The 25,888-nt window shown below is 37.0% G+C and overlaps 1 protein-coding gene across 1 annotated transcript in view; it reads left to right on the forward strand.

Moving 5' to 3' along the window:
* ADAM10 (ADAM metallopeptidase domain 10) overlaps window positions 1-25,888 on the forward strand; it is a 110,521-nt gene that overhangs the window by 63,853 nt on the left and 20,780 nt on the right. The window contains exons 7-10 of the mRNA XM_030878818.2: window positions 2,679-2,771; window positions 5,808-5,991; window positions 18,005-18,168; window positions 21,959-22,142. Of these exons, the coding sequence (XP_030734678.1) occupies window positions 2,679-2,771; window positions 5,808-5,991; window positions 18,005-18,168; window positions 21,959-22,142 (625 nt within the window). The remainder of the gene's footprint in view (window positions 1-2,678; window positions 2,772-5,807; window positions 5,992-18,004; window positions 18,169-21,958; window positions 22,143-25,888) is intronic.

Genomic DNA, 25,888 nt, shown 5'->3' on the forward strand with positions numbered 1-25,888 from the left:
GAATTGGATAAGGGATTGCTAGGCCAAGCTGAGGGTAGATGGCAGATTTATAATGGACTCTATCAGCAGTGTTATGGTATTCTTTATCATTGTTTGGCAACTAGGGCTACTTTTGAAATTATTATTGTTAATGCTTTTACTTGACTATGTTTATATAATTTCTTTGAAAATAGTTTTGAACCTATATATATATGCATGTTTTCACATAAGTGGTAGCAAGGGTGCTTTTTGTAAATGAAGATGGGAAGGTTGTATATAGAGTGGTTTAGAAGCCAGAGAGTTAAGTTGGGAGTCAGCTAGGAAAAAGAGGATCTTTTTGTGTTCTATCACCCTGTTTACCTCTTCTTAGAATTTAGCAAAATCTGAATGTATGTTATTTATATTTGTATTACTTCCTTCCCTTCCTCCCCCTCTAGAATAAATCTGTAAATTTATAGGGACCTTCTCAATTTTGTTTACCCCTGTACCTCCAGCACCTAAAACAGCGCCTACCATATAGTAAATGGTGGACAAAACTTACAGAATATGTACTATTGCATCAATGGAAAGACTAAAGTCAGAGACCGACTGAGTGTCCTGATATTATCAGGGAGATATTCACAGAAGATGTTTGAGCTGAATCTAAGGGGTAGATACCCTAGGCATAAGGAAGCAGCATGCGAAAAGGCATGGAGGTATGACATTGCAGGAAGGAATTGAGGAAACCAAGTTTTACTGGGTTGGCCAAAAAGTTCGTTCAGTTTTTTCCATAAGATGTCACTAGTAGTGCTTAATTGTCTTTAATTTCATTTGAAACAATTTTGTTAGATTGTATTGTGACAGCTGTCAGATCAGCGTGCATTAAAAAAAAACTTATCAAAATTGGTGAATTTTTGTGTAGCCATTTTAATATTGAAGATGGAAGAAAAACATTTGGCATATTATGCTTTATTATTTCATGAAAGGTAAAAACACAGCTGAAACGCGAAAAAAGATTTGTGTAGTGTATGGAGAAGGTGCTGTGACTGATCAAACGTGTCAAAAGTGGTTTGCAAAGTTTCGTGCTGGAGATTTCTCACTGGACGATGCTCCACGGCTAGGTAGACCAGTTGAAGTTGATAGCAATCAAATCGAGACATTAATTGAGAACAATCAACGTTATACCACGTGGGAGATAGCAGACATATTCAAAATATCCAAATCAAGCACTGAATATCATTTGTACCAGCTCGGTTATGTTAATAGCTTTGATGTTTGGGTTCCACGAAAGTTGAGCGAAAAAAACCTTCTTGCCCGTATTTCCGCATGTGATTCTCTATTTAAACGTAACGAAAACGTTCTGCTTTTTAAAACAAATTGTGACGGGCAATGAAAAGTGGATACTGTTCAACAGCGGTCCCCAACCTTTTTGGCACCAGGGAGTGGTTTTGTGGAAGACAGTTTTTCCACGGATGGGGGTCGGGGGGATGGGTCAGGCGGTAATGTGAGTGATGGGGAGCCGCAGATGAAGCTTCGTTTGCTCGCCCACTGCTCACCTCCTACTGTGCGGCCCAGTTCCTAACAGGCCGAGGACCACTACTGGTCCGCGGCCCAGGGGTTGGGGACCCCTGCTGTACAATAATGTGGAACGGAAGAGATCGTGGGGCAAGCAAAATGAACCATCACCAACCACACCAAAGGCCGGGTTCGAGGGCTTCCCTGGTGGCGCAGTGGTTGGGAGTCCGCCTGCCAATGCAGGGGACACGGGTTTGTGCCCCGGTCCGGGAGGATCCCACATGCCGCGGAGCGGCTGGGCCCGTGAGCCATGGCCGCTGAGCCTGCGCGTCCGGAGCCTGTGCTCCGCAACGGGAGAGGCCACAACAGTGAGAGGCTCGCGTACCGCCAAAAAAAAAAGGCTGGTGTTCGTCCAGAGAAGGTGATGTTGTGTAGATGGTGCGATTGGAAGGGAGTCCTCTATTATGGGCTCCTAACGGAAAACCAAACGATTAATTCCAGCTAGTACTGCTCCCAGCTAGACCAACTGAAAGTGGCACTCGACAAAAAGCGTCCGGAATTAGTCAACAAAAAACACAGAATCTTCCATCAGGATAACACAAGACCGCATGTTTTTTTGATGACCAGGCAAAAACTGTTACAGCTTGGCTGGGAAGTTCTGATTCATCCCCTTCAGATTTCCATTTATGTGCACCTTCAGATTTCCATTTATTTTGGTCTTTACTAAATTCTCTTAATGGAAAAAATTTCAATTCCCTGGAAGACTGTAAAAGGTACCTGGAACAGTTCTTTGCTTGAAAAGATAAAAAGTTTTGGGAATGGAATTATGAAGTTGCCTGAAAAATGGCATAAGGTAGTGGAACAAAATGGTGAATACATTGTCCAATAAAGTTCTTGGTGAAAATGAAAAATGTCTTTTATTTTTACTTAAAAACCAAAGGGACTTTTTGGCCAACCCAATATATGACTGAGGCAAGAGTACATGTTTGGTTTTGGCCAGAGAAAAATATGGAAAAGTCACTGAATTTCCCTTCTCAGTTCCAGCTCACTAATCTTTTTCATCCTTTCATCTAGTATATGATATTGACATTTTAAAGTTTGAATGTGGTGGAATATGAATAATTCTTGATTTGGGAAATGGAAATTCACAGTCTTTTTCACATTTCAACATTGCCTCTAAAATGTCTTTTTTTTTAAATCAATAGATATCCAGTCATGTTAAAGCGATTGATACAATTTACCAGACCACAGACTTCTCTGGAATCCGTAATATCAGTTTCATGGTGAAACGCATAAGAGTAAGTAAGGAATTTCAGTAGTTAAGAACATTAAGAAAGAGAAACAATAAGGATCATGTTTACAAAAAGAAAAATGCTTGACTTTTACTTCATCTTCATGCATTAAATAGTTAAATTGTATGTGCTGATGCAGGATAGCTTTACTCTTGGGTTTTACACACACACAGAGGGGATACTTGGGTTTATGACTTCATGAAATCTACAGGGCTTTAATCTGGACTGCAGAAGAGGTATGGTAGAAAGTACTGTTTTCTATCTATCTGATTAACATACCAGTTAGAAAGCGCTCTAAGTAACTGCAGATACCGTACTTGACATTTTTCTCCCTGATATTATTCCCCAGTTTCTTCAGATTTGCCTTATGCAGTATATTTCAGAGTGTGTCCCATTTGATGCTGCAGTGGAGGGAAGGATAGATACAGTGGTTAAATACAGTTGGAAGTTGGAAAAACACTTAATACTGTTTCCTCTTGAAATTTAACAGTGCACATTAATGTATTTCAAGTTTTGAGAAATCCTTTGGGAAAGAAATCCATATTTTTCTAAGCTAATTTAACCTTTTTGTATTAACATCAACTGAAACTCCAAAGACCTGCAGTGCACATTTTGAGAAATGCTGATCCAGAACTACTGATTCTTAGTTTTAATGTTATAAATTGTTAATAAGTAAATATTATTATTAAAAAATTGGACTGTTTCAAAAATTTTCTAAATATGAATTCTTTCAAAGTATAAAGCTTTTAAGAATCTGAGTTTATAAGCTACATAACCTGGGTTTTAAAAATCATCATTTTACAAAAGTACTTGCCACAGGATTTCTTTATTTTAAAAAAATTTATTTTTAATGGCTTTTATTTTTTTTAATGTTATTTATTTATTTATTTTTTTGCTGTGACACATGGCTGTGCAGCGTTTTTTTGGCTGCGCCGGTAGCTTGCGGCATCTTAGTTCCCCAACCAGAGATCGAACCCAGGCCCTTGGCAGTGAAAGCGCTGAGTCCTAACCACCAGACCACCAGGGAATACCCCACAGGGTTTCTTTATATTTTGTGCTTTTATTCTTCTTAAAATATTGTTGACTAGATTATAGTTTTAGTACATACATGTAATATATTTTTAAAAATAGCTGAAAGTGGTCCTTACTTTTAGAAGTGACATGATTAATTATTACATTGGATTGCCTTAAGGTGAAATATGGTTCGATATACTGTATAAGAACTGTTTGTAATCAATTGCTTTCATGTATTTTGAGAGCAATATAAACCTTTAAATGAGCAAGTAAAAGTGATAAGTGTTATAAATATTGCTATTTAGTAGACAGAGCAATGAAATGCAAAGTAGTGAAAAGTAGAGAACACCTGAACAAATTTTAGTGAAACACATTTGTTTGACTAAAATAATTTGCATTATGAATAGATGCATGTATATAAAAGAGTTATGTGGGGCTTCCCTGGTGGCGCAGTGGTTGAGAGTCCACCTGCTGATCCAGGGGACACGGGTTCGTGACCCGGTCCGGGAAGATCCCACATGCCGCGGAGTGGCTGGGCCCGTGAGCCATGGCCACTGAGCCTGCGCGTCTGGAGCCTGTGCTCCGCGACGGGAGAGGCCACAATGGTGAGAGGCCCGCGTACCGCAAAAAAAAAAAAAAAAAAGTTATGTGGCGATTAGTTGTTTTTCAGGCCTTTAACTGAGATTAAAACTTTAGTTTAAATAAATAAATTTATTAAGAAAAAAATAATCATCCCATTTTAATATAGGTAACTAAAATTTAGATGCAGTTTTTATTTGTAGCCAATATTACAGAAGTATCAGAGAATTTCATTTCTATGTTTAGTGGGAAAAAGCGATATGCAGCATGTCTCTAAGCATGGGCTACCTTTAATGTATAGTGTTCTTGTTTTTGGATGTGTGTGTGTGTGTGTGTGTGTTAGATGACCATAACTGATTGTTTCTGGTTAATTGTTAATGGATAAACCAGATGATCTCATATCTGTCTTTAGGCAATTGCCTTCAGTGGTGTTTCTACCATCCTGTTTGTAAGCTCCTTGGTTTTTACTGAAGGATGTGGATCCTAAAAAGACCTATAGTTTTCATTTTATTAACTGTAATAGCCTTATCACTGATATTTTCAATAGACTGAGATTTCCCTTCTAAGCAATGTTTACTCTCATACATATTCCTTTTTATTCTCTACCAACAGTCTTGTATGTAATTCTCTGACTTACTTGGGGAAAACCAAATTGTTCTAGGACTTCAGAGGTTAGGCAGAGGTCTCTGAAAGGAAGCAATGCGTAGTAAATGAAAGCTTTTGTTTCAGTTGAAGTTTGGTATCAGAACTGATTATTCTTCATATTGTGAAGGAGGAACCTGCACCCAGGAGTATAGTAGCTAAGTGTGGAAGGAAACATTCTGGAGGAACTCAGCTTGAAATAATAAGAGAAACGATTTGGCAAAGAAAAAAAAAATTCTTGCTCACATTCAGGGGAAAAGATTGAACTTGAAATTAGTTGTGCTTGACTCATGACTCTAGGCAAGGAGAACCAAGAATATGATTTGTCTGCTGAATTGACAGTTTTGGGTTCAATATTTCTTTTATGTTATACTAATTAGCTGAACTATAGGGTTTTATGTCATACTTGTCATCATATGTAGGAGATTAGCACTAAAGGAGACTCATCAAATGATTAAATTGAGAAACTGTACTTCCTTATAGGAAATTTTGAAAGCAGAACTTGTTTTCCCATCCCAAGTGTTCAGTGTTCAGGAATCTGTGAACACTTGCTCAGAAATGTAATATACTCAGTTTTAATTCCCCTACCCGTCCATCCTTCCTTCCTTCCCTCCTCCCTCCCTCCTTCCCTCCTCCCTTTTTGGCTTCTCTGATTAGATCAGGGATGGAGGTAGTGGGAATAACTGTAGAAGCTTTAATTTAGGCCTGACTTCCTTGGGCCCCAAGCATATTGTCCAGGTAGATACTACTTACACTAAGGCTCTGCTAACGTTGGTTGCTTGTTAAAATCATTGTTTTGGATTTTAGATCAACACAACTGCTGATGAGAAGGACCCTACAAATCCCTTCCGTTTTCCAAATATTGGTGTGGAGAAGTTTCTGGAATTAAATTCTGAGCAGAATCATGATGACTACTGTTTGGCCTATGTCTTCACAGACCGAGATTTTGATGATGGTGTCCTTGGTCTGGCTTGGGTTGGAGCACCTTCAGGTAGTTTATCTATATATGTCTTGACTTACTACTTGAAATGAAAAGCAGTTCTCTTGATGGATTGAATTTTACAAAGTATAGGAGAAAGTGATGCCTGTACAGTATCTAAATGTATACATCTTGAGTTAGGCAGAATTCATAAGCATAATGTAAATGGAAAAATAGTTGAAACAGCTTTTTATTTTGAAATGAGTAAATGAGTACTAACAGGGAGATATCCTGACATTTGGTACATTCAGTAGCTGAAATAAATAATTTTATGGGAAAAAGTGGTACTTAGTTCTGAAACTGAAAAGCAAAATACTAATTTTTTCACAAAAGTTAATGTAATTAATTATTTTGGGAGGTAGCGGGATGGGGAGAGGTTCTTAGAGTCAAAAGGGGAAAACTGTGTTCTTGCTTCTTCTGCCATGAGATAAAGAGCAGAGAAATCCTGCTCAGGAATAGCAGGTAGAAAGAAAAGAAAGACTGCCTTTATTATTATTATTTCTCACCTTTATTTTAACAAAAGGGAAGTGTTGCCTGAAAAGAGATGTGGGCAGGAGGCCCAGTACCCATAGCTCCACTGGCTTGACTGCATGGCCCCACGTTCCGCTGGGGTCTCTGCCTTAGCCGTGAAAGCTACTGTCACTGAGAAAGCCCGAATGGGATAATCCCCTTGCCATTGCAGTCGGGGTGGGGGTCTGTGAGTCACAGTGTAATAAGTTCAGTAGCCTATTTTAGAGAAATTGATGAATTGAAAGATGAGTAGAAAGAATCCCAGATTCTTTGAATATAAATTTTGCCATATAGAATTTGATCAGTAGTCTGTCACCTTCTGAGCTATACACAGCAGTTTCTCCTTCTGATACATAATTTCTATCTTTTTCAAAGTGTAAACTTCTGCTTTATCCAGGGCAAGACAGGCTTTTCTATTCTTAGTTTATTCTTTGGTTTGTTATGCATATTTAACATCTTTAATACTGTATTTTTGCTTTTATACTTGCTCTTTTTTTTTAAGCCAGCAATGAATATCCTTTTTAGTTTCCAAAGCTTTTTTTTCTTCCACATTTTAAAGTGTACTCAATTTCATGATGTCATTAAAGTACAAGTTTATGTCATAGGCTGCATATATCATAGTGCAGTATTTTTGTATATTTGTCCTTTACAATGATCTGTGTTGGTTTTGTGTTACTTGCGTTGTCAGCAGATTGTACAACTCACTCTTTCCTATGATAATTCACGTTTTATAACTTTTATATTCTGAAATTTCTTTTCCCCTCCTTGGTTAGTTGGATAATTTTATCACATAGTTTATAGTCCGTTCTCCTTAATCATCAGTAAGTACTATAGAAACTCAGGGATTCATTTTTCTTTATATATTACCATTAATATAGTGGCTCTTGAAATGTGCTCCATGGACTAGCAGCATCTGTATTACCTGGGAACTTGTTAGAAATGTAAATCCATGGGCCTCACTCAGGTCTACTAGATCAGAAACTCCAGGTGTGGAGCCCATCAGCCTTTGTTTGAAGAGGCCCTCCAGGTGTTTCTGATGCATACTAAAGTCTGCAAACCACCATCTTAATATTTTTGCTCACAAAATGTCTCCTGGGCAAATGATTGGATGATCTCAGACTAAAAACTTTCTGCCATTTTGCATTTTCAACTCCAGACTGTTGTTCATTAAGAATGTAATGGTCCTGAGAGAGCTTGGTCAAATTTTCCTGAAACTTCAGATATCCTCATGTCTACTTTAAAAAAAAAAAAATAGACTGTATATTTAGAACAGTTTTAGATTTATAGAAAAAAATGAGCAGATAGAGTCGTCTCCACTACCTTCCTATATTATTAACAGCTTACATTAGTATGGTACATTTGTTACAATTAATCAACCAATACTGGTACATTATTGTTAACTAAAGTCAGCCCATAGTTTATTCAGATTTCTTTAGTTTTTACTACGGTCCTTCTTCTGTTCCAAGATCTTGTCCAGGGTACCACAGTCCGTTTAATTGTCATGCCTCTTTAGTTCTTGGCTGTGATGGTTTCTCAGACTTTTCTTGTTTTTTTATAACCTTGACAATTTTGAGGAGTATTGGTCAGGAATGTTGTAGGATGCCTCTCTGTTGCAGTCTTTTTGATGTTTTTCTCATGATTGGACTGGGGTTATGGGTTTGGGGGGAGAGTTAGTTTTTCTTTCTAGTTGTTTATGATATCTGGACCACTTATTTTATGAAACGGTGCTTATTTTATTGAAGCAGCAGTTCTGGATTGAAAATGATGGGCTACGTTACTTGTATTTTTGTCATTGCGTTCTTCATCTGATGCCCTCTTCCTTTACTCTGTGTTAAACCCCTAACTCCAGCTCTCAGAAGCCTTTTTCTAAGAGCTTCTGGGGAGGGGCTCGGCAGGAAGAATGGGGCCAGAGTGGCAAAGAGAAGGGATCTTTGTTCCTTTGACACAACTTTTTCTAGAATAAGATACCTGCCTTGACAGCTTTCTTCTTCACTTCCCTTTGCCCTTAGACTACCTGAACTGAGTTTATTTCACCTACATTTTATTATTTTATAAGGAACTTTATGTATTTGTTCTTACTGATTAATTCAGTTCCGTTATGAGGTGTAGGTAGTATTTCCTCCATTATACAGGTGGATTGGATTCAGAAACTTTGTCAACAACCCAGTATCTCACAGAACCTAGAATCTGGACCTTTTGACTCCAGGTTTTGTGCATTTGGTAGTTATTTTACTAGGTATTATTATAATGTAACATCCTACTTTTATCTTTCTAAGACATTTCCAAGAAGAAGTTGAAATGTTTCCTGGATCTAAGCAGAGATGGAATCTATTTCCTTCTTTCTTAAGAGAGATGAGTTATAAAACAGTACTACTCTGTATTATTTAGGCATCATTTTGGGTAATTGTCAAGGCATAATTAGAAGAGCACTGGTTTGGGAACTAGGAGACGGGGTCCTTGTCTGTTCTGTCTCTATAAATGCAGGTAAATTATTTTGCTTCAGCTTGTTTATTTTTCATTGTAATTTCTTCTGTCTTTGCCCTTCCTTTGATACTTCATGTTTCTGCATGTAGATCTTCGTAATGCTTGCTGTTACACTATTTTTTAAAATATCATTTTATAGCTGATCTGTTCAGCTTGTGATATTACTGTTTCTTAATCTTTTTCATTTTTATTTGGCCTAATTAATTTCTGTTGTATCATTTAACTCTGCAGCTGTTTCACTATTCAAATATATGGTAGTGGAAAGGATTTTGTTTTGATACTGTTGTGTTAATTTTCACAGAATAGTTACTCAAATTATTCGTTGTAGTCCTCTTCACTGACTCAGTTAAGCTGGGAAAAGCAATGAGGGTTAAAACATTTGAATAGTAGGTTTCTTGTCTTTAAGTCTTGTTAATACTACGTTTTACTTGTTCTTTTAATATTTCTTATTGTGGTTGGGTACTGCCTTCAGTTACCTCAATGAGAAAAACAGTACCTCCTGCCCCAACTCCATAATAAGTAGAAACAGCTTGTGAGCTGGGATGACTTGGAGGCTTCCATTTGAAATTATACAGGGCCTGGAATGGAGCCCCCAAAAGGGAGGAATCTGGTCTCCAAAACAAAGATAGTCTTGAATATGAATCTAGAAAGATTACTCTAAAGTTCTCTTTATATAAACACAGTTCTGTGTTAAGCAGGTAGTAGCCTCTTATTTTAGAGGCCAAAACATTGGTTCCCTAACAAAGTTGTTTTTTTTTTGCGGTACGCGGGCCTCTCACTGTTGTGGTCTCTCCCGTTGCGGAGCACAGGCTCCGGACGCGGAGGCTCAGCGGCCATGGCTCACGGGCCCAGCCGCTCCATGGCATGTGGGATCTTCCCATACTGGGGCACGAACACGTGTCCTCTGCATCGGCAGGCGGACTCTCAACCACTGCGCCACCAGGGAAGCCCCCTAACCAGCTTTTTGAGGGGCCTTTATTTTTTGGTTTATTAAGGCACATTCTGCTCATCTATTATCCCTCTTAATGTTATCAGTTAACCCAATGAACATAGTCTCACTTTGCCAGGTCACTGAAAAAGGCTAGCTCTGGAGTTCATCTCCAGAGCTAATCCTGAACCATTCAGTATTCCTCTGAGCATTTGTAAAGAACATTCTTTGAGACATTTGATTTGGTAGAAATTGTCTCTTCTGTTTTTTCTTAGTTTAGAAATTTTAGTTTGATTTTACGTATTAGAATTTGACCACATGCAGAGCTCAAAATGAGGTTCTCAATATAACCCACAGCCTATCGAATTCTTCTTTTTATCATTCCTTCTACTTTAATTAGTTGATATTCTTCTTTTTTTGAATTTTATTTTATTTATTTTTTTATAGGCCAGGTTCTTATTAGTTGTCTGTTTTATACATATTAGTTTATACATGTCAATCCCAGTCTCCCAATTCATCACACACACACACACACACACACACACCCCACCACCACTTTCCCCCCCTTGGTGTCCATACATTTGTTCTCTACATCTGTGTCTCTCTTTCTGCCCTGCAAACTGGTTCATCTGTACCATTTTTCTAGGTTCCACATATATGCGTTAACATATGATATTTGTTTTTCTTTCTGACTTATTTCACTCTGTATGACAGTCTCTAGATCTATCCACATCTCTACAAATGACCCAACTTCATTCCTTTTTATGGCTGAGTAATATTCCATTGTATATAGGTACCACATCTTCTTTATCCATTCGTCTGTTGATGGGCATTTAGGTTGCTTCCATGACCTGGCTATTGTAAATAGTGCTGCAATGAACATTGGGGTGCATGTGTCTTTTTGAATTATGCTTTTCTCAGGGTACATGCCCAGTAGTGGGATTGCTGGGTCGTATGGTAATTCTATTTTTAGTTTTTTAAGGAGCCCCCATACTGTTCTCCCTAGTGGCTGTATCAATTTACATTCCCACCAACAGTGCAAGAGGGTTCCCTTTTCTCCACACCCTCTCCAGCATTTGTTGTTTGTAGATTTTCTGTTGATGCCCATTCTAACTGGTGTGAGGTGATAACTCATTGTAGTTCTGTAATAATTAGTGATGTTGAGAAGCTTTTCATGTGCTTCTTGGCCATCTGTATGTTGTCTTTGGGAAAATGTCTGTTTAGGTCTTCGGCCCATTTTTTGATTGGGTTGCTTTTTTTTTAATATTGAGCTGCATGAGCTGTTTATATATTTTGGAGATTAATCCTCTGTCCATTGATTCGTTTGCAAATATTTTCTCCCATTCTGAGGGTTGTCTTTTCGTCTTATTTGTAGTTTCCTTTGCTTTGCAAAAGCTTTAAAGTCTCATTAGGTCCCATTTGTTTATTTTTATTTCTATTACTCTAGGAGGTGGATCAAAAAAGATCTTGCTGTGATTTCTGTCAAGGAGTGTTCTTCCTATGTTTTCCTCTAAGAGTTTTAGAGTATCCAGTCTTACATTTAGGTCACTAATCCATTTTGAGTTTATTTTTGTGTATGGTGTTAAGGAGTGTTCTAATTTCATTGTTTTACATGTAGCTGTCCAGTTTTCCCAGCACCACTTATTGAAGAGGCTGTCTCTTCTCCATTGTATGTCCTTGCCTCCTTTGTCATAGATTAGTTGACCATAGGTGCGTGGGTTTATCTCTGGGCTTTCTATCCTGTTCCATTGATTTATATTTCTGTTTTTGGGCCAATACCGTATTGTCTTGATTACTGTAGCTTTGTAGTATAGTCTGAAGTCAGGGAGTCTGATTCCTCCAGCTCCCTTTTTTCCCTTGAGACTGCTTTGGCTTTTCCGGGTCTTTTGTGTCTCCATACAAATTTTAAGATATTTTATCCTAGTTCTGTAAAAAAAGGTAATTTGATAAGGATTGCATTGAATCTGTAGATTGCTTTGGATAGTATAGTCATTTTCACAATGTTGATTCTTCCAATCCAAGAACATGGTATATCTCTCCATCTGTTTGTATCATCTTTAATTTCTTTCATCAGTGTCTTATAGTTTTCTGCATGCAGGTCTTTCGTCTCCCTAGGTAGGTTTATTCCTAGGTATTTTATTCTTTTTGTTGCAGTGGTAAATGGGAGTGTTTCCTTAATTTCTCTTTCAGATTTTTCATCATTAGTGTATAGGAATGCAAGAGATTTCTGTGCATTAATTTTGTATCCTGCTACTTTACCAAATTCATTGATTAGCTCTAGTAGTTTTCTGGTGGCAACTTTAGGATTCTCTATGTACAGCGTCATGTCATCTGCAAACAGTGACAGCTTTACTTCTTCTTTTCCAATTTGTATTCCTTTTATTTCTTTTTCTTCTCTGATTGCTGTGGCTAGGACTTCCAAAACTATGTTGAATAATAGTGGCGAGAGTGGACTTCCTTGTCTTGTTCCTGATCTTAAAGGAAATACAGTTTTTCACCATTGAGAATGATTTTTGCTGTGGGTTTGTTGAATATGGCCTTTATTATGTTGAGGTAGATTCCCTCTCTGCCCACTTTCTGGAGAGTTTTTATCATAAACGGTGTTGAATTTTGTCAAAAGCTTTTTCTGCATCTATTGAGATGATTATATGCTTTTTATTCTTCAGTTTGTTAATATGGTGTATCACATTGATTGATTTGCATATATTGAAGAATCCTTGCATTCCTGGGGTAAATCCTACTTGATCATGGTGTATGATCCTTTTAATGTGTTTTGGATTCTGTTTGCTAGTATTTTGTTGAGGATTTTTGCATCTATATTCCTCAGTGATACTGGTCTGTAATTTTCTTTTTTTGTAGTATCTTTGTCTGGTTTTGGTATCAGGGTGATGGCGGCCTCAGAAGGAGTTTGGGAGTGTTTCTTCCTCTGGAAGTGTTTGGAAGAGTTTGATAATGATGGGTGTTCACTCTTCTCTAAATATTTGATAGAATTCACCTGTGAAGCCATATGGTCCTGGACTTTTGTTTGTTGGAAGATTTTTAATCACAGTTTCAATTTCATTACTTGTGATTGGTCTGTTCATATTTTCCTGGTTCAGTCTTGGAAGGTTACACCTTTCTAAGAATTTGTCCATTTCTGCCAAGTTGTCCATTTTATTGGCATAGAGTTGCTTGTGGTAGTCTCTTAGGATGCTTTGTATTTCTGCGGTGTCTGTTGTAACTTCTCCTTTTTCATTTCTAATTTTATTGATTTGAGTCCTCTCCCTCTTTTTCTTGATGAGTCTGGCTAAAGGTTTATCAGTTTTGTTTTTCTTCTCAAAAAACCAGCTTTTAGTTTTATTGATCTTTGCTATTGTTTTCTTTGTTTCTATTTCATTTATTTCTGCTCTGATCTTTATGATTTCTTTCTTTCTACTAACTTTGAGCTTTGTTTGTTCTTTCTCTAGTTCCTTTAGGTTTAAGGTTAGATTGTTTATTTGAGGTTTCTCTTGTTTCTTGAGGTAGGCTTGTATTGCTATAAACTTCCCTCTTAGAACTGTTTTTTTTGCATCCCATAGGTTTTGGATCATTGTGTTTTCATTGTAATTTGTCTCTAGGTATTTTTTGATTTCCTCTTTGATTTCTTCAGTGATCTCTTGGTTATTTAGTAATGTATTGTTTAGCCTCCATGTGTTTGTGTTTCTTAGGTTGTTTTTCACTGTAATTGATTTCTAATCTCATAGCGTTGTGGTTAAAGATGCTTGATATGATTTCAATTTTCTTAAATTTACTGAGGCTTGATTTGTGACCCACAATGTGATGTATCCTGGAGAATGTTCCATGTGCACTTGAGAAGAAAGTGTAATCTGCTGTTTTTGGATGGAATGTCCAATTAATATCAGTTAAATCTATCTGGTCTATTGTGTCATTTAAAGCTTGTGTTTCCTTATTAATTTTCTGTTTGGATGATCCGTCCATTGGTGTAAGTGAGGTGTTAAAGTCCCCCACTATTATTGTGTTACTGTCTATTTCCTCTTTTATAGCTGTTAGCAGTTGCCTTATGTATTGAGGTGCTTCTGTGTTGGGTGCATATATATTTATCGTTGTTATATCTTCTTCTTGGATTGATCCCTTGATCATTATGTAGTGTCCTTCCTTGTCTCTTGTAACATTCTTTATTTTAAAGTGTATTTTATCTGATATGAGTATTGCTACTCCAGCTTTCTTTTGATTTTCATTTGCATGGAATATCTTTTTCCATCCCCTCACTCTCAGTCTGTATGTGTCCCTAGGTCTGAAGTGGGTCTCTTGTAGACAGCACATATATATGGGTCTTGTTTTTGTAACCATTCAGCGAGCCTATGTCTTTTGGTTGGAGCATTTAATCCATTTATGTTTAAGGTAATTATCAATATGTATGTTCCTGTTACCATTTTCTTAATTGTTATGGGTTTGTTTTTGTAGGTCCTTTTCTTCTCTTGTGTTTCCCACTTAGAGAAATTCCTTTAGCATTTGTTCTAGAGCTGGTTTGGTGGTGCTGAATTCTCTTAGCTTTTGCTTGTCTGTAAAGCTTTTGATTTCTCCATCAAACCTGGATAAGATCCTTGCCGGGTAGAGTAATCTTGGTTGTAGGTCCTTCCCTTTCATCACTTTAAATATATTGTGCCACTCCCTTCTGCACCGCCAGGTTGTGTCAGACCCCCAGGTTGGGAAGCCTCACGTGGGGCTCAGAACGTTCACTGCATTGGGTGGACTTCTGTGGTATAAGTGTTCTCCAGTTTGTGAGTCACCCATCCAGCAGTTATGGGATTTGATTTTACTGTGATTGTGCCCCTCCTCCCATCTCATTGTGGCTTATCCTTTGTCTTTGGATGTGGGGTATCTTTTTTGGTGAGTTCCAGTGTCTTCCTGTCCATGATTGTTCAGCAGTTAGTTGTGATTCTGGTGCTCTCGCCAGAGGGAGTGAGCACACGTCCTCTACTCTGCCATCTTGAGCCAATGTCCTTGATATTCCTTGCATTCTTAACCTGTTTGAAAGTGTAATTAAAAGGCTAGGAGAATTATGTCATTAAAATATTACATCATTAGAATAGAGGACACTTAATATTGACATTTTGTACAGGTCTGGATTGTCCCTTGCAGGATGTTTAACATCTTTGGTCCCTACCCATTACATGTGAGTACTGCTCCCCAGACTTGACAGATAAAGAAATACCCTCAGACATTTCCTAATAACCTATCTGGGAGTGGTACTAATGTCTGCTTCAAAATTACTGCTCAGATTAATATTGTATGGTCAGCATGATACTATTGTTTTAGATATTTAGGCCTGCTCACATCAAAACTTTATTTATGGATTCTGTCAAGGTATTATACTACCCTGTAGTTTTTATAATTTTTTTCTTTTGGGGGAGTCTTTTTTAAAGTTTAAGACTGATATTCTGTGACTAGCTTTCAGACTATCCTGTAGATAGAAAAATGTCATACTTCTTTGTTGGTCACTGAGTCATCCATCCATCAATAATTGCTTTTGACTCAAATTAAAAACATTTTATTCTTCTCATTACATAATTTCTGTTTTTCAGTAATGACTATATGTAGTAAAATCTTAAATTTACAATGTAAAGCAATTACTGAACTTGAGTTATGGCTTAGCTATAGGTATTTATGATATCATTAATTGAGTTTCTGGCATATCAAAAGTGGTTGCAGTATTTAAAAAGTTAAACCATGACTTATAATATTAGACATAGTATTTTATTTCTTCCTGTATAACTGAATTATTCCAACATATGCTGTTAGTCTGTGTAGCAAGTAATAAACTTTCCAAATAAACAACAGTTATTAAAACCAAAAGCAGTTAAGATGTTGAACAAGATATGAATTATAAAGACTATATTTCAGAAGAGTACACTCAAGTTTATGTATGATCTTCCTTTAAATAAGATAGACCTTAAAAATACAGAAGGTATATTATCAGAGTTTTTAATATATGCTATTTACATTTTTTTTTTAACTGACAAAGATTTGCAGCGTGGAGTCTTCTATGCTTAATTCAAGTTTGCCAGTACTGCATTGGACCAATTTGCATATGACAGATCTTCGATGAGGCAGGATATTAATTTACTATTTGTTTAAAACTGTAACATATAGACTGTAATTATTACATACAGAGTGCTTATTTCTGTCTTTTCTAGTTTTTAGAAATAATGATAACAGTCCTTAGGACTCAAGGTTGAGGACTCAAAAGTAGAGGTAGCTTAAGAGAATATATTAAATATTCATAAATTATTTGCTGTTTTCTTTCTATCCAGTTTTTGGTGTAGAAGATGTAGTAAGTTTTAAATGTAGAGGTTCTCAGTCCTTTGCTGGTTAAAATCTGCATATGACTTAGCCTTTCAGCTTAGTTTTCTGTGAAAGCACATTATCATTTCAGCTTCTTAAATTGTATCCTAATAGTCATTAAATTTATGATTTGTTGCTATGTACTTTCTAATATTAAAAGGAACAAGGCAGCAATTGTAGTGTCATGCCATTTGTGTACATCTTTTTTGAATTGCTTTCTATTGTATGCTTTATTAGAGATTATAAATGTTAGACTTTTAAAAATGGTTTAATAACTTTGTTGTAACTTTGTATGTAGTAGAAAGCTAATTTGAAATAATTTGATCAGTTATCAGAATATCCTAATACATGTGATATTTTAATTAAAATAATTAAATAGAGTAACCTCTTAAATCTGAATGTAAACCAAAGAACTTCTCACTGCAAGTCTTTAATAGTTATTTAAAGTACTGTGGTCTTCTCAGTTTAGTGTACATAAAGACGATGATTGGCCAGCCAGTTTCTGATTTGCTGTTGTTCTTTTTCTAATTTCTTAAATTAACTGCCTTTAGATGTGAAAGCATTTTCATTTCGGTATTAAGCTCTGACGTTCAGGAACTATAAACGAACAGGTGAACTACAAAATGATTTAATATGTATCATATAAGTAAAAATGAAGATTTTTCTTTTAAAATTTGCAAGCATCCTCAAGGCATGTTGGAAAATCATAATTCAGTTTTTTGAACCTATTTTGAAAAAAAATTCAAACTTGCCAAAAGGTTGCAAGAGTAGTATACAGTGAACTCCTGATAGATTAATCAGTTAACATTTTGCCACATTTGCTTTCTCTCCCTTCCCACCTTCTCCTTCATTCCCTCCTCCCTTTTTTTTTACCCACTTGACATATTTTTTCCTTTTTTTAAGCTATTGAGAGATATATAATTGACAAATAAAATTGTAAGATATTTAAAGTGCACAGTGTGATGATTTGATATTTGTATATTGTGAAAGGATTCCCCCTACCAAGTTAATCAATACAACCATCACCTCACATATTTACCTTTTTCCTTTTTGTGTATGTGTGAGAATGTTTAAGTTCTATTCTCCTGGCAAATTTCATTTATACAATACTGTGTTATCAACTGTAGCCATCATGTGTTACACATTAGATCCTCAGACCTTATTCTTCTTATAACTGGAAGTTTGTACCTCTATCAGTCTCTCCCTGTTTCCCCTACCCCCAGCCTGTGCGACCACTATTCTTTTCTTTTTTTAAGAATACATTGTATGTTGCCTCTCAGGATAGTGAATCACATACTCTTGTGCATCACTGCTATTATTGGTAGCAGTGACTTTCTCAGAATCTCTTTGAGAATATTTTGTTCAACTTTCATTTAACTTAAATATAAGTTGTTATTTTGTTTGTTTTTTTTTTTTACAAGATGAAGAGGTGTAGGATTTGACCCAGTGTAAATGCTGAAATATTTAAATTGAACAGACTCTTAAATATTTGTTTTGCTAAATTAATGGGAGAAAAATTGGAGGACATTTTGATTATGAAGAGGAACATTTTATAAGGACTTTGTGTTCAACCCTGGGAATATATGTGTGCCATTAAAACTTTTATTTGAAATGACTTCCTAACCTTGGACAAAAGAAACTTTTGAGTATTTGATATACATGTGTACCAATTTTGGACTCAAAATACATATAAAATGTTTCAAGTTAATACAGCATATATTAGAAAATTATTTGGGGGGAAATAGATGCTAATTTTAGCCATATTTTGTTTTGAATTAGGAAGCTCTGGAGGAATATGTGAAAAAAGTAAGCTTTATTCAGATGGTAAGAAGAAGTCTTTAAACACTGGAATTATTACTGTTCAGAACTATGGGTCTCATGTACCCCCCAAAGTCTCTCACATTACATTTGCTCATGAAGTTGGACATAACTTTGGATCTCCAGTAAGTATTGCTTAATTATTACATTTTTTAAAAGTTACTAATCTTTCACGTTGTTTAATTTTTGTTGTTTACAGTGAAAACAAGTACACATGAATGTTTAGTTTTTATATGTCAGAACACAGTAATGTACTTGACCATAATACTGAAAAGGAGGAAGATAGAATATTTGTAATTAAAATAAGAAAATAAGCACAACAGTGCCAGAATTCTATGAAAGCAAGGAATTTTGTCTGTTTCATTCACTTCTGTGTCCCCTGACCTTAGAATAGTGCCTGGGGGACTTCCCTGCTGGCGCAGTTGTTAAGAATCTGGCTGCCAACGCAGGGGTCACGGGTTCGAGCTCTTGTCCAGGAAGATCCCACATGCCGCGGAGCAACTAAGCCCGTGTGCCACAATTACTGAAGCCCGCGCACCTAGAGCCCGTGCACTGCAACAAGAGAAGCCACCACAATGAGAAGCCCGCGCACCACAACAAAGAGTTGCCCCCGCTCGCTGCAACTAGAGAAAGCCCACGTGCAGCAACGAAGACCCAACACAGCCAAAAATAAATAAATAAATTTTTTTAAAAAATTAAAAAAAAAATAGTTCCTGGCACATGATTCATTCAAATATTTATTTAATGAGAATCACTTTTCATTGCTTAAAGTACATTTTGAATGTTAGCAAATTGTTGGGTTCTTGTTTGGTTTCTGTTAAAGCATTATTGGGGTTTACTAGATTTGTCTTTCTCTACTGTGGAATGAGACTGTTCTTTTAAAGTCGTTCGGTATGAAAACTTTGTAACATATATAAAAGTAGAGACAAATAGTACGGCAAAGTCTTCCGTTCATATCCAGGACAGGGGTCAGCAAACTTTTTCTGTAGTCTACTAGTAAACATAATAGGTGTGGGGGACAATATTTAGTCTCTGTTGCATATTTTTCTTTGTTGTTGTTTTTCTTTTTACAATCTTTTATTTTATTTTATTTTATTTATTTATTTATTTTTTGGCGGTACGCGGGCCTCTCACTGTTGTGGCCTCTCCCGTTGCGGAGCACAGGCTCCGGACACGCAGGCTCAGCAGCCATGGCTCACGGGCCCAGCCGCTGTGCGGCATGTGGGATCTTCCTGGACCGGGGCACGAACCTGTGTCCCCTGCATCGGCAGGTGGACTCTCAACCACTGTGCCACCAGGGAGGCCCTACAATCTTTTAAACATGGAAAAACCATTCTTACCTTAGGCCATATAAAAACAGGCTGTGGGCTGCGATTTGCCAACCTCTGATTCAGATTGAACGATCATCAGGATTTTGCCACATCTCCTTTCTGTGTTTCTTTCTTTTTCTTCGTAAGGTGTTAGAATCAAATTCATTCCCCCTTCCACATTTCAGTATGCATCTCTTAAAAAATTAGACATTTTCTTCCATAACCACCATGTGGTTATGATACCTGACAAAATGAGCAGTTCTTTGGTATCATTTAATACCCAGTTCATTGAATTGATTTTCAAGTGAACTGAAGATTAATACACATGGAAATACAAAATACTGAAAGATATTCTGTCTTTGTGATTTTGGTGGGGCTTATTAAAATAACAAGTTTGGGAAAATTTCATTTGAAAACTGCATATAAATTCATTTACTTGTACCTTATCACTTGTAAAAATGGAAATTTTTATGAGTTTAGAAAAAAACTGTAATATCATAGCTTAAAAGTCTCAAATGCTCTTATCTAATGTTCCCCCAGTTTGTAAAATATAAGTACTCTCTCACTAAGTTGCAAGTCTTTCTTCTTCTAATTCCGATCAGAAATCGATAGATTATTATCAGTACTCTTGGATAAAGTACTTAAAATGCGTTGAATCGCTCTACCTATTGTCTGCTTTTGTGATATTTTCTAAAAAGAGTAACTGAAAATTTAGAGATGAGCAGAGAACTCTTGTTAATTTGCATTTTCAAGGGCAGTTAAATGTCCTCGACTCTCCCAGTCACCTTCATCCAACCCTTACCAGGGGATTTTCGTACCCTTCCAACTGCTCTTCTGTTCGTTAGTCTAGGGTCTCTCAAAGTTTAATGTGCATACAAATTACTGAGGATCTTACAGTATAGATTCCATTTCAGTGGGCCTTTGATTGGGCCTGAGTGTCTGCCTTTCTAAGACACTCCCATGGGATGCTGCTGCTGCTGGTCTGTGGGCCATACTTGGAGTAGGATATCTAGTTTGTTCTCTTTTCACTTCCCTTCTAATCTGTCTTCTGCCTGGTTGCCAGAGAGGTGTTTTTAAGACATTAATGTAATATTACTTTTTGCTTATTGTTGAATGGATAAATTGGTTCACATTTTTTTGCCTACCTTGCTATCTTTTCCTGTCATACCAGACTACTTATAATGATTCTGTCATGCTCAAATACACCTCATCCCTTTGTGTATGTTGTTCATGATACCATACATATAGATAGTCGGTACTTAGTAAATATGTATTAAATAATTTAATAGTGAGATCAGCCAGACCATGAACTCCTGAGCCTGTCTCCCTTGACATCTTTATCTAAAATCTGTCTTTATCTCTCCTGTCATGTATCTGTATTATGACAATGTTACTTTCTCTTTGAGTGGTTCATTCTATCCCTTATATTTATTTATCCTGTCCTAAATGTTTATTGCACACCTGCTGTTAACCACTTTATAAACTTTGTTGTGGGGAGTTGTAATCATAAATGAGACAAGTTCCTGTTTCTCGGTATGAAAGTCTTAATGTATTGACTCTGAGCAGATGAATCTTTGTCTAGGTATAGTTCTTTCTTTTTTTTTTTAAATTAATTTATTTGGTTTTAGTTTTGGCTGTGTTGGGTCTTCGTTGCTGCGCTCGGGCTTTCTCTAGTTGTGGTGAGCGGAGGCTACTCTTCGTTGCGGTGTATGGGCTTCTCATTGCAGTGGCTTCTCGTTGAGGAGCACAGGCTCTAGGCACACTGTCTTCAGTAGTTGTGGCACGTGGGCTCAGTAGTTGTGGCCTGTGGGCTCTTGAGCACAGGCTCAGTAGTTGTGGCGCACAGGCTTAGTTCCTCCGCAGCATGTGGGATCTTCCTGGGCCAGGGCTTGAACCCATGTCCCTTGCATTGGCAGGTGGATTCTTAACCACTGTGCCACCAGGGAAGCCCTAGGTATAGTTCTAATCGGTCTGATCATGTCACTTCTGTTCACAACCTTACTTCTAATACCTGATGATATTGCTAATACAATTTCCTTATCTTAGCATTTAGGGTTTTCCATAATTTGGGTCTAAGTGTAATTCCAGTGTTATTTCTTCTTCCCTGTCAAATTAAGTCATTTTAAAAAACTTTACTTCTGCCAGGAAGCCAATTCCTTCCCATTTCTGCCTATTGAAATCTTGATCCATGTGGTTATATAATGTAAATTAATATGGCCCTTTTGTCAGGCAGTTTGGCAGTATGTATCAAGACCTTTAAAATATTTGACCTTTTAACTCAGTAACTCTACCACTGGGAATCCAACTAAAAGAAATAATTGCAGAATGTGTCAAAGATTTATGTAAATTTCAAAAAAAGAAATAAAAATAAAAAAGGTATCCATTGCAGTTATACCTTCACTGATTTTTTCTTCCCTTCTGAGACAGTGACCCCTAAAAGAGCAAATTATCTTCCTTTTCACAGTCTAAAATAATTGTAAGATCTACTCTAAAGGAGAGTCCATAAGCTTCCATTTTTCTTCTGATGAGAAAATTACATTTAATCAGATGACCTGAAAACCTTATTTTACTTCCTGTTTATGTAACTCTATATTCTTTTTGACAGCATGATTCTGGAACAGAGTGCACTCCAGGAGAATCTAAGAATTTAGGACAAAAAGAAAACGGCAATTACATCATGTATGCAAGAGCAACATCTGGGGACAAACTTAACAACAATAAATTCTCACTCTGTAGTATTAGAAATATAAGTCAAGTTCTTGAGAAGAAGAGAAACAACTGTTTTGTTGGTATGTATATTTTCCCAGCATTTTATTATGAATATTTTGAAACATTCAGAAAACTTGAAAGAATTATATAGTAAACACCTAGTATGTGCCCACCACCTATATTTTACAGTTGTTAGCACTTTAATACATTTGCTTTATCACCCTTGTCAATCTCTTCATCTCTCAATCCATATTTTTTTGTTGAAATTTAAAGTGCATTGTGGATATCGGTATACTTCAGTCCTAAACACTTTAGCCTACATAAGTAGAGTTCAATTTAAGTAAAGTTCAATATTGTTTGTGGTGTTTTTGTTTTTCACATAAGTGCAATATACAAATCTTTTTTTTTTTTTTTTTTTTGCGATACGTGGGCCTCTCAGTGCTGTGGCCTCTCCCATTGCGGAGCACAGGCCCCGGACGCACAGGCTCAATGGCCATGGCCCACGGGCCCAGCCGCTCTGCGGCATGCGGGATCCTCCCGGACCGGGGCATGAACCCGCGTCCCCTGCATCGGCAGGAGGACTCTCAACCGCTGCGCCACCAGGGAAGCCCGCCATATACAAATCTTAAGTCCACCATTTGATGAGCTTTGACAAATACATTTACCTGTGTAATCTAAGCACCTGTGAAGATGTACAACATTTCTGTCACCCCACAAAGTTCTTTCATTTCCTTTCCCCATCAATCTTTGCACTCCTCCTGCAACCATTATTCTGATTTATTTCTCCATAGATAAATTTTGCTTATTTTATTTCATGTAATTGGAATCATACAGTTTGCACCCATTTGTGGAAGGCTGCTTTCACTCAGCATACTATTTTGAGATTCATTATTAGTATTTTGTACCATTTTTTTCCCCCACTGAATAGAAGTGCATTATATGAATATATCACAGTTTGCTTATCCACTCTCCTATTGAATGGAACACTTGGGCTTTTTAGGTTTGGGTTAATATGAATAAAGTTGCTATGAATTTTTTTCTTACTGTGGTAAAATATATATAACATAAAATTTATATTTAAACTAATTTTAAGTGTACAATTCAGTAGCATTAAGTACATTTACAGTGTTATGCAACCAGCACTGCTTTTCCATTTTCAAACTTTTAAAATCACTCCAAATAGAAATTCAGTAACCATTAAGCAATAACTCCTATTTCTTTCTCTCCCCAGCCCCTAGTAACCTCTAATCTATTTTGTGTCTCTGTGACTTTGCCTATTCTAGGTACCTCATATAAATGGGATAATGCTTTTGTATCTGGTTTATTTCACTTAGCATAAAATTTCCAAGATTCATACAAGTTGCAGCATGTATCAGAATGCCATTCTTTTTTATGGCCGAATAATATTCCATTATATGGAGATACCACATTTTGTTTATCCATTCATCTGTTATGCCTCTCGTAGGGCATTTAATATGTTCTAAATATTCTACCTTGTATTATGTTTTTGGGGGTCCTTGTCCTATTTTACAAGATTTTAAGTTACTTGAAGGCAAACACTGAGGCCTGCTCATATTGCACATAAACACCACTCTTATAGATGAGTTAAACATATGGCAGCAAAGGAGAAAGAATTGAGGAAGGTTTCCAGATAAGCACGGCCTTTCATTTTTTTAGCTGCATTTTTAAAAATAAATTTATTTATTTTATTTATTTATTTTTGGCTGCATTGGGTCTTTGTTGCTGCACGCAGGCTTTTCTAGTTGCGATGAGCAGGAGACTACTCTTTGTTGTGGTGTGTGGGCTTCTCATTGCGGTGGCTTCTCTTGTTGCGGAGCATGGGCTCTAGGCATGCAGGCTTCAGTAGTTGTGGCACGTGGGCTCAGTAGTTGCGGCTCGCGGGCTGTAGAGTGCAGGCTCAGTAGTTTTGGCTCACGGGCTTAGTTGCTCCGTGACATGTGGAATCTTCCTGGATCAGCGCCCAAACCCATGTCCCCTGCATTGGCAGGCAGATTCTTAACCACTGCGCCACCAGGGAAACCCTGCATTTTTTTTTTTTTGAGGTATAATTGACATAACACTATGGCCTTTTGTTTTTAATTGAAATTTATACAGAGATAATTTAGATTCACATGCAGTTGTAAGAAATAATGGAGATTCCATATACCCTTCATCCAGTTCCCCCCAGTGGTAACACCTTGCAAAACTGTATAGTATCAATACACTATTACATATAGCAAGGATATTGACATTGATACAGCCCACAGATCTTATTCAGATTTCCCCAGTTTTTCCTGTCGTCATTTCTCTGTGTGTGTGTTTAGTTCTATACAGTTTTATCATGTGTAGGTTTATGTGCCCATCACCACAGCCATGATAAAGAATAGTTCCATCACCACAAGTAATTCTTTTTTTTTTAATTCTTTTTTTGGCTGTGTGGGGTCTTTGTTGCTGTGCGCGGGCTTTTCTCTAGTTGTGGTGAGTGGGAGCTACTCTTTGTTGCGATGCACAGGCTTCTCATTTCAGTGGCTTCTCTTGTTGTGGAACATGAGCTCTAGGCGCCTGGGCTCAGTAGTTGTGGCATGCAGGTTCTAGGATGCACGGGCTTCAGTAGTTGTGGTGCACAGGCTCAGTAGTTGTGGCGCACGGGCTTAGTTGCTCTATGGCATGTGGGATCTTCCCAGACCAGGGATCGAACCCGTGTCTCCTGCACTGACAGGCGGATTCTTAACCATTGCACCACCAGGGAAGTCCCACCACAAGTAACTCTTGGCGTTGTCCTTTTATAACCACACTCACCTCCCTCCTGGTATCCCTTCAGCTGCCCCACTATTCTCCATTTCTAAAATTTTGTCACTTCAAAAATGTTATATAAATGGAATCATACAGTATGTAACCTTTGGGATTTTTCACTCAGCATGATTCCTTGGAAATTAATCCAAATTGTTTGCCTGCATCACTAGTTTGTTCCTTTTTATTGCAGGTGGTATGTGTGTACTACAGTTTAACGATTTTTCTATTAAAGGATATTTGGGTTATCTTCAATTTTTGGCAGTTATGAATAAAGCAGCTATAAACAGGCTTTTCATGTGAATATAAGTTTTCATTTCTCTGTGATAAATGCCTCCAAATCCAACTGATGGATCAATGTAGCCGTTGTTTGTTTTTATTTATATGAAACTGCCAAACTGTTCTCTAGAAGGCTGTACTATTTTATATTCCCACCAGCAGTGTATGAGTGAACTAATTTCTCTCTATCCTTGTCAGCCTTTGGTATTTTTATTTTATCCATTGTGATAGGTATATAGTGGTATTTCATTGTACCTTACTTTGTATTTTTCTGATGACTAATGACATTGAATATCTTTTCATGTGCTTTTTTGCCATATATATATCTTCTTTGGTGAAATGTCCATGTTTCTTGGCCATTGAGTTTTTTTGGTTTTGTTTTTTCTGTTGAGTTTTGAGGGTTCTTTATATAGGCTAGATGCTAGTCACTTGTCAGATATTGGTCTGCATATATTTTCTTCCTGTCTGTAGCTTGTCTTTTCACCCTCTTCACAGTCTTTCCCAGAGCAAAAGTTAAATTTTGATGATGTTCAAATGATCAATTTTTACTTTTATTGATTGACTTTTTCTTATAAAGCCTTCTTTTTCTTTTAAAAGGGCAGATTAAAATTAAAATTGAGGTTCTCATTTTTGTTATTGTTGTTATCAGTGGTAGTTTTTCTAAATCTTCTTAGTGTAGAAGTGACACATAGATTCTTCATCTGTAAACTGGGTTTTCACAATAAACTTCCTGATTGAAAGTGACTTTAAAAATGAG

Source organism: Globicephala melas, chromosome 2 (assembly GCF_963455315.2).
Source record: "Globicephala melas chromosome 2, mGloMel1.2, whole genome shotgun sequence".
NCBI lineage: Eukaryota > Metazoa > Chordata > Mammalia > Artiodactyla > Delphinidae > Globicephala > Globicephala melas.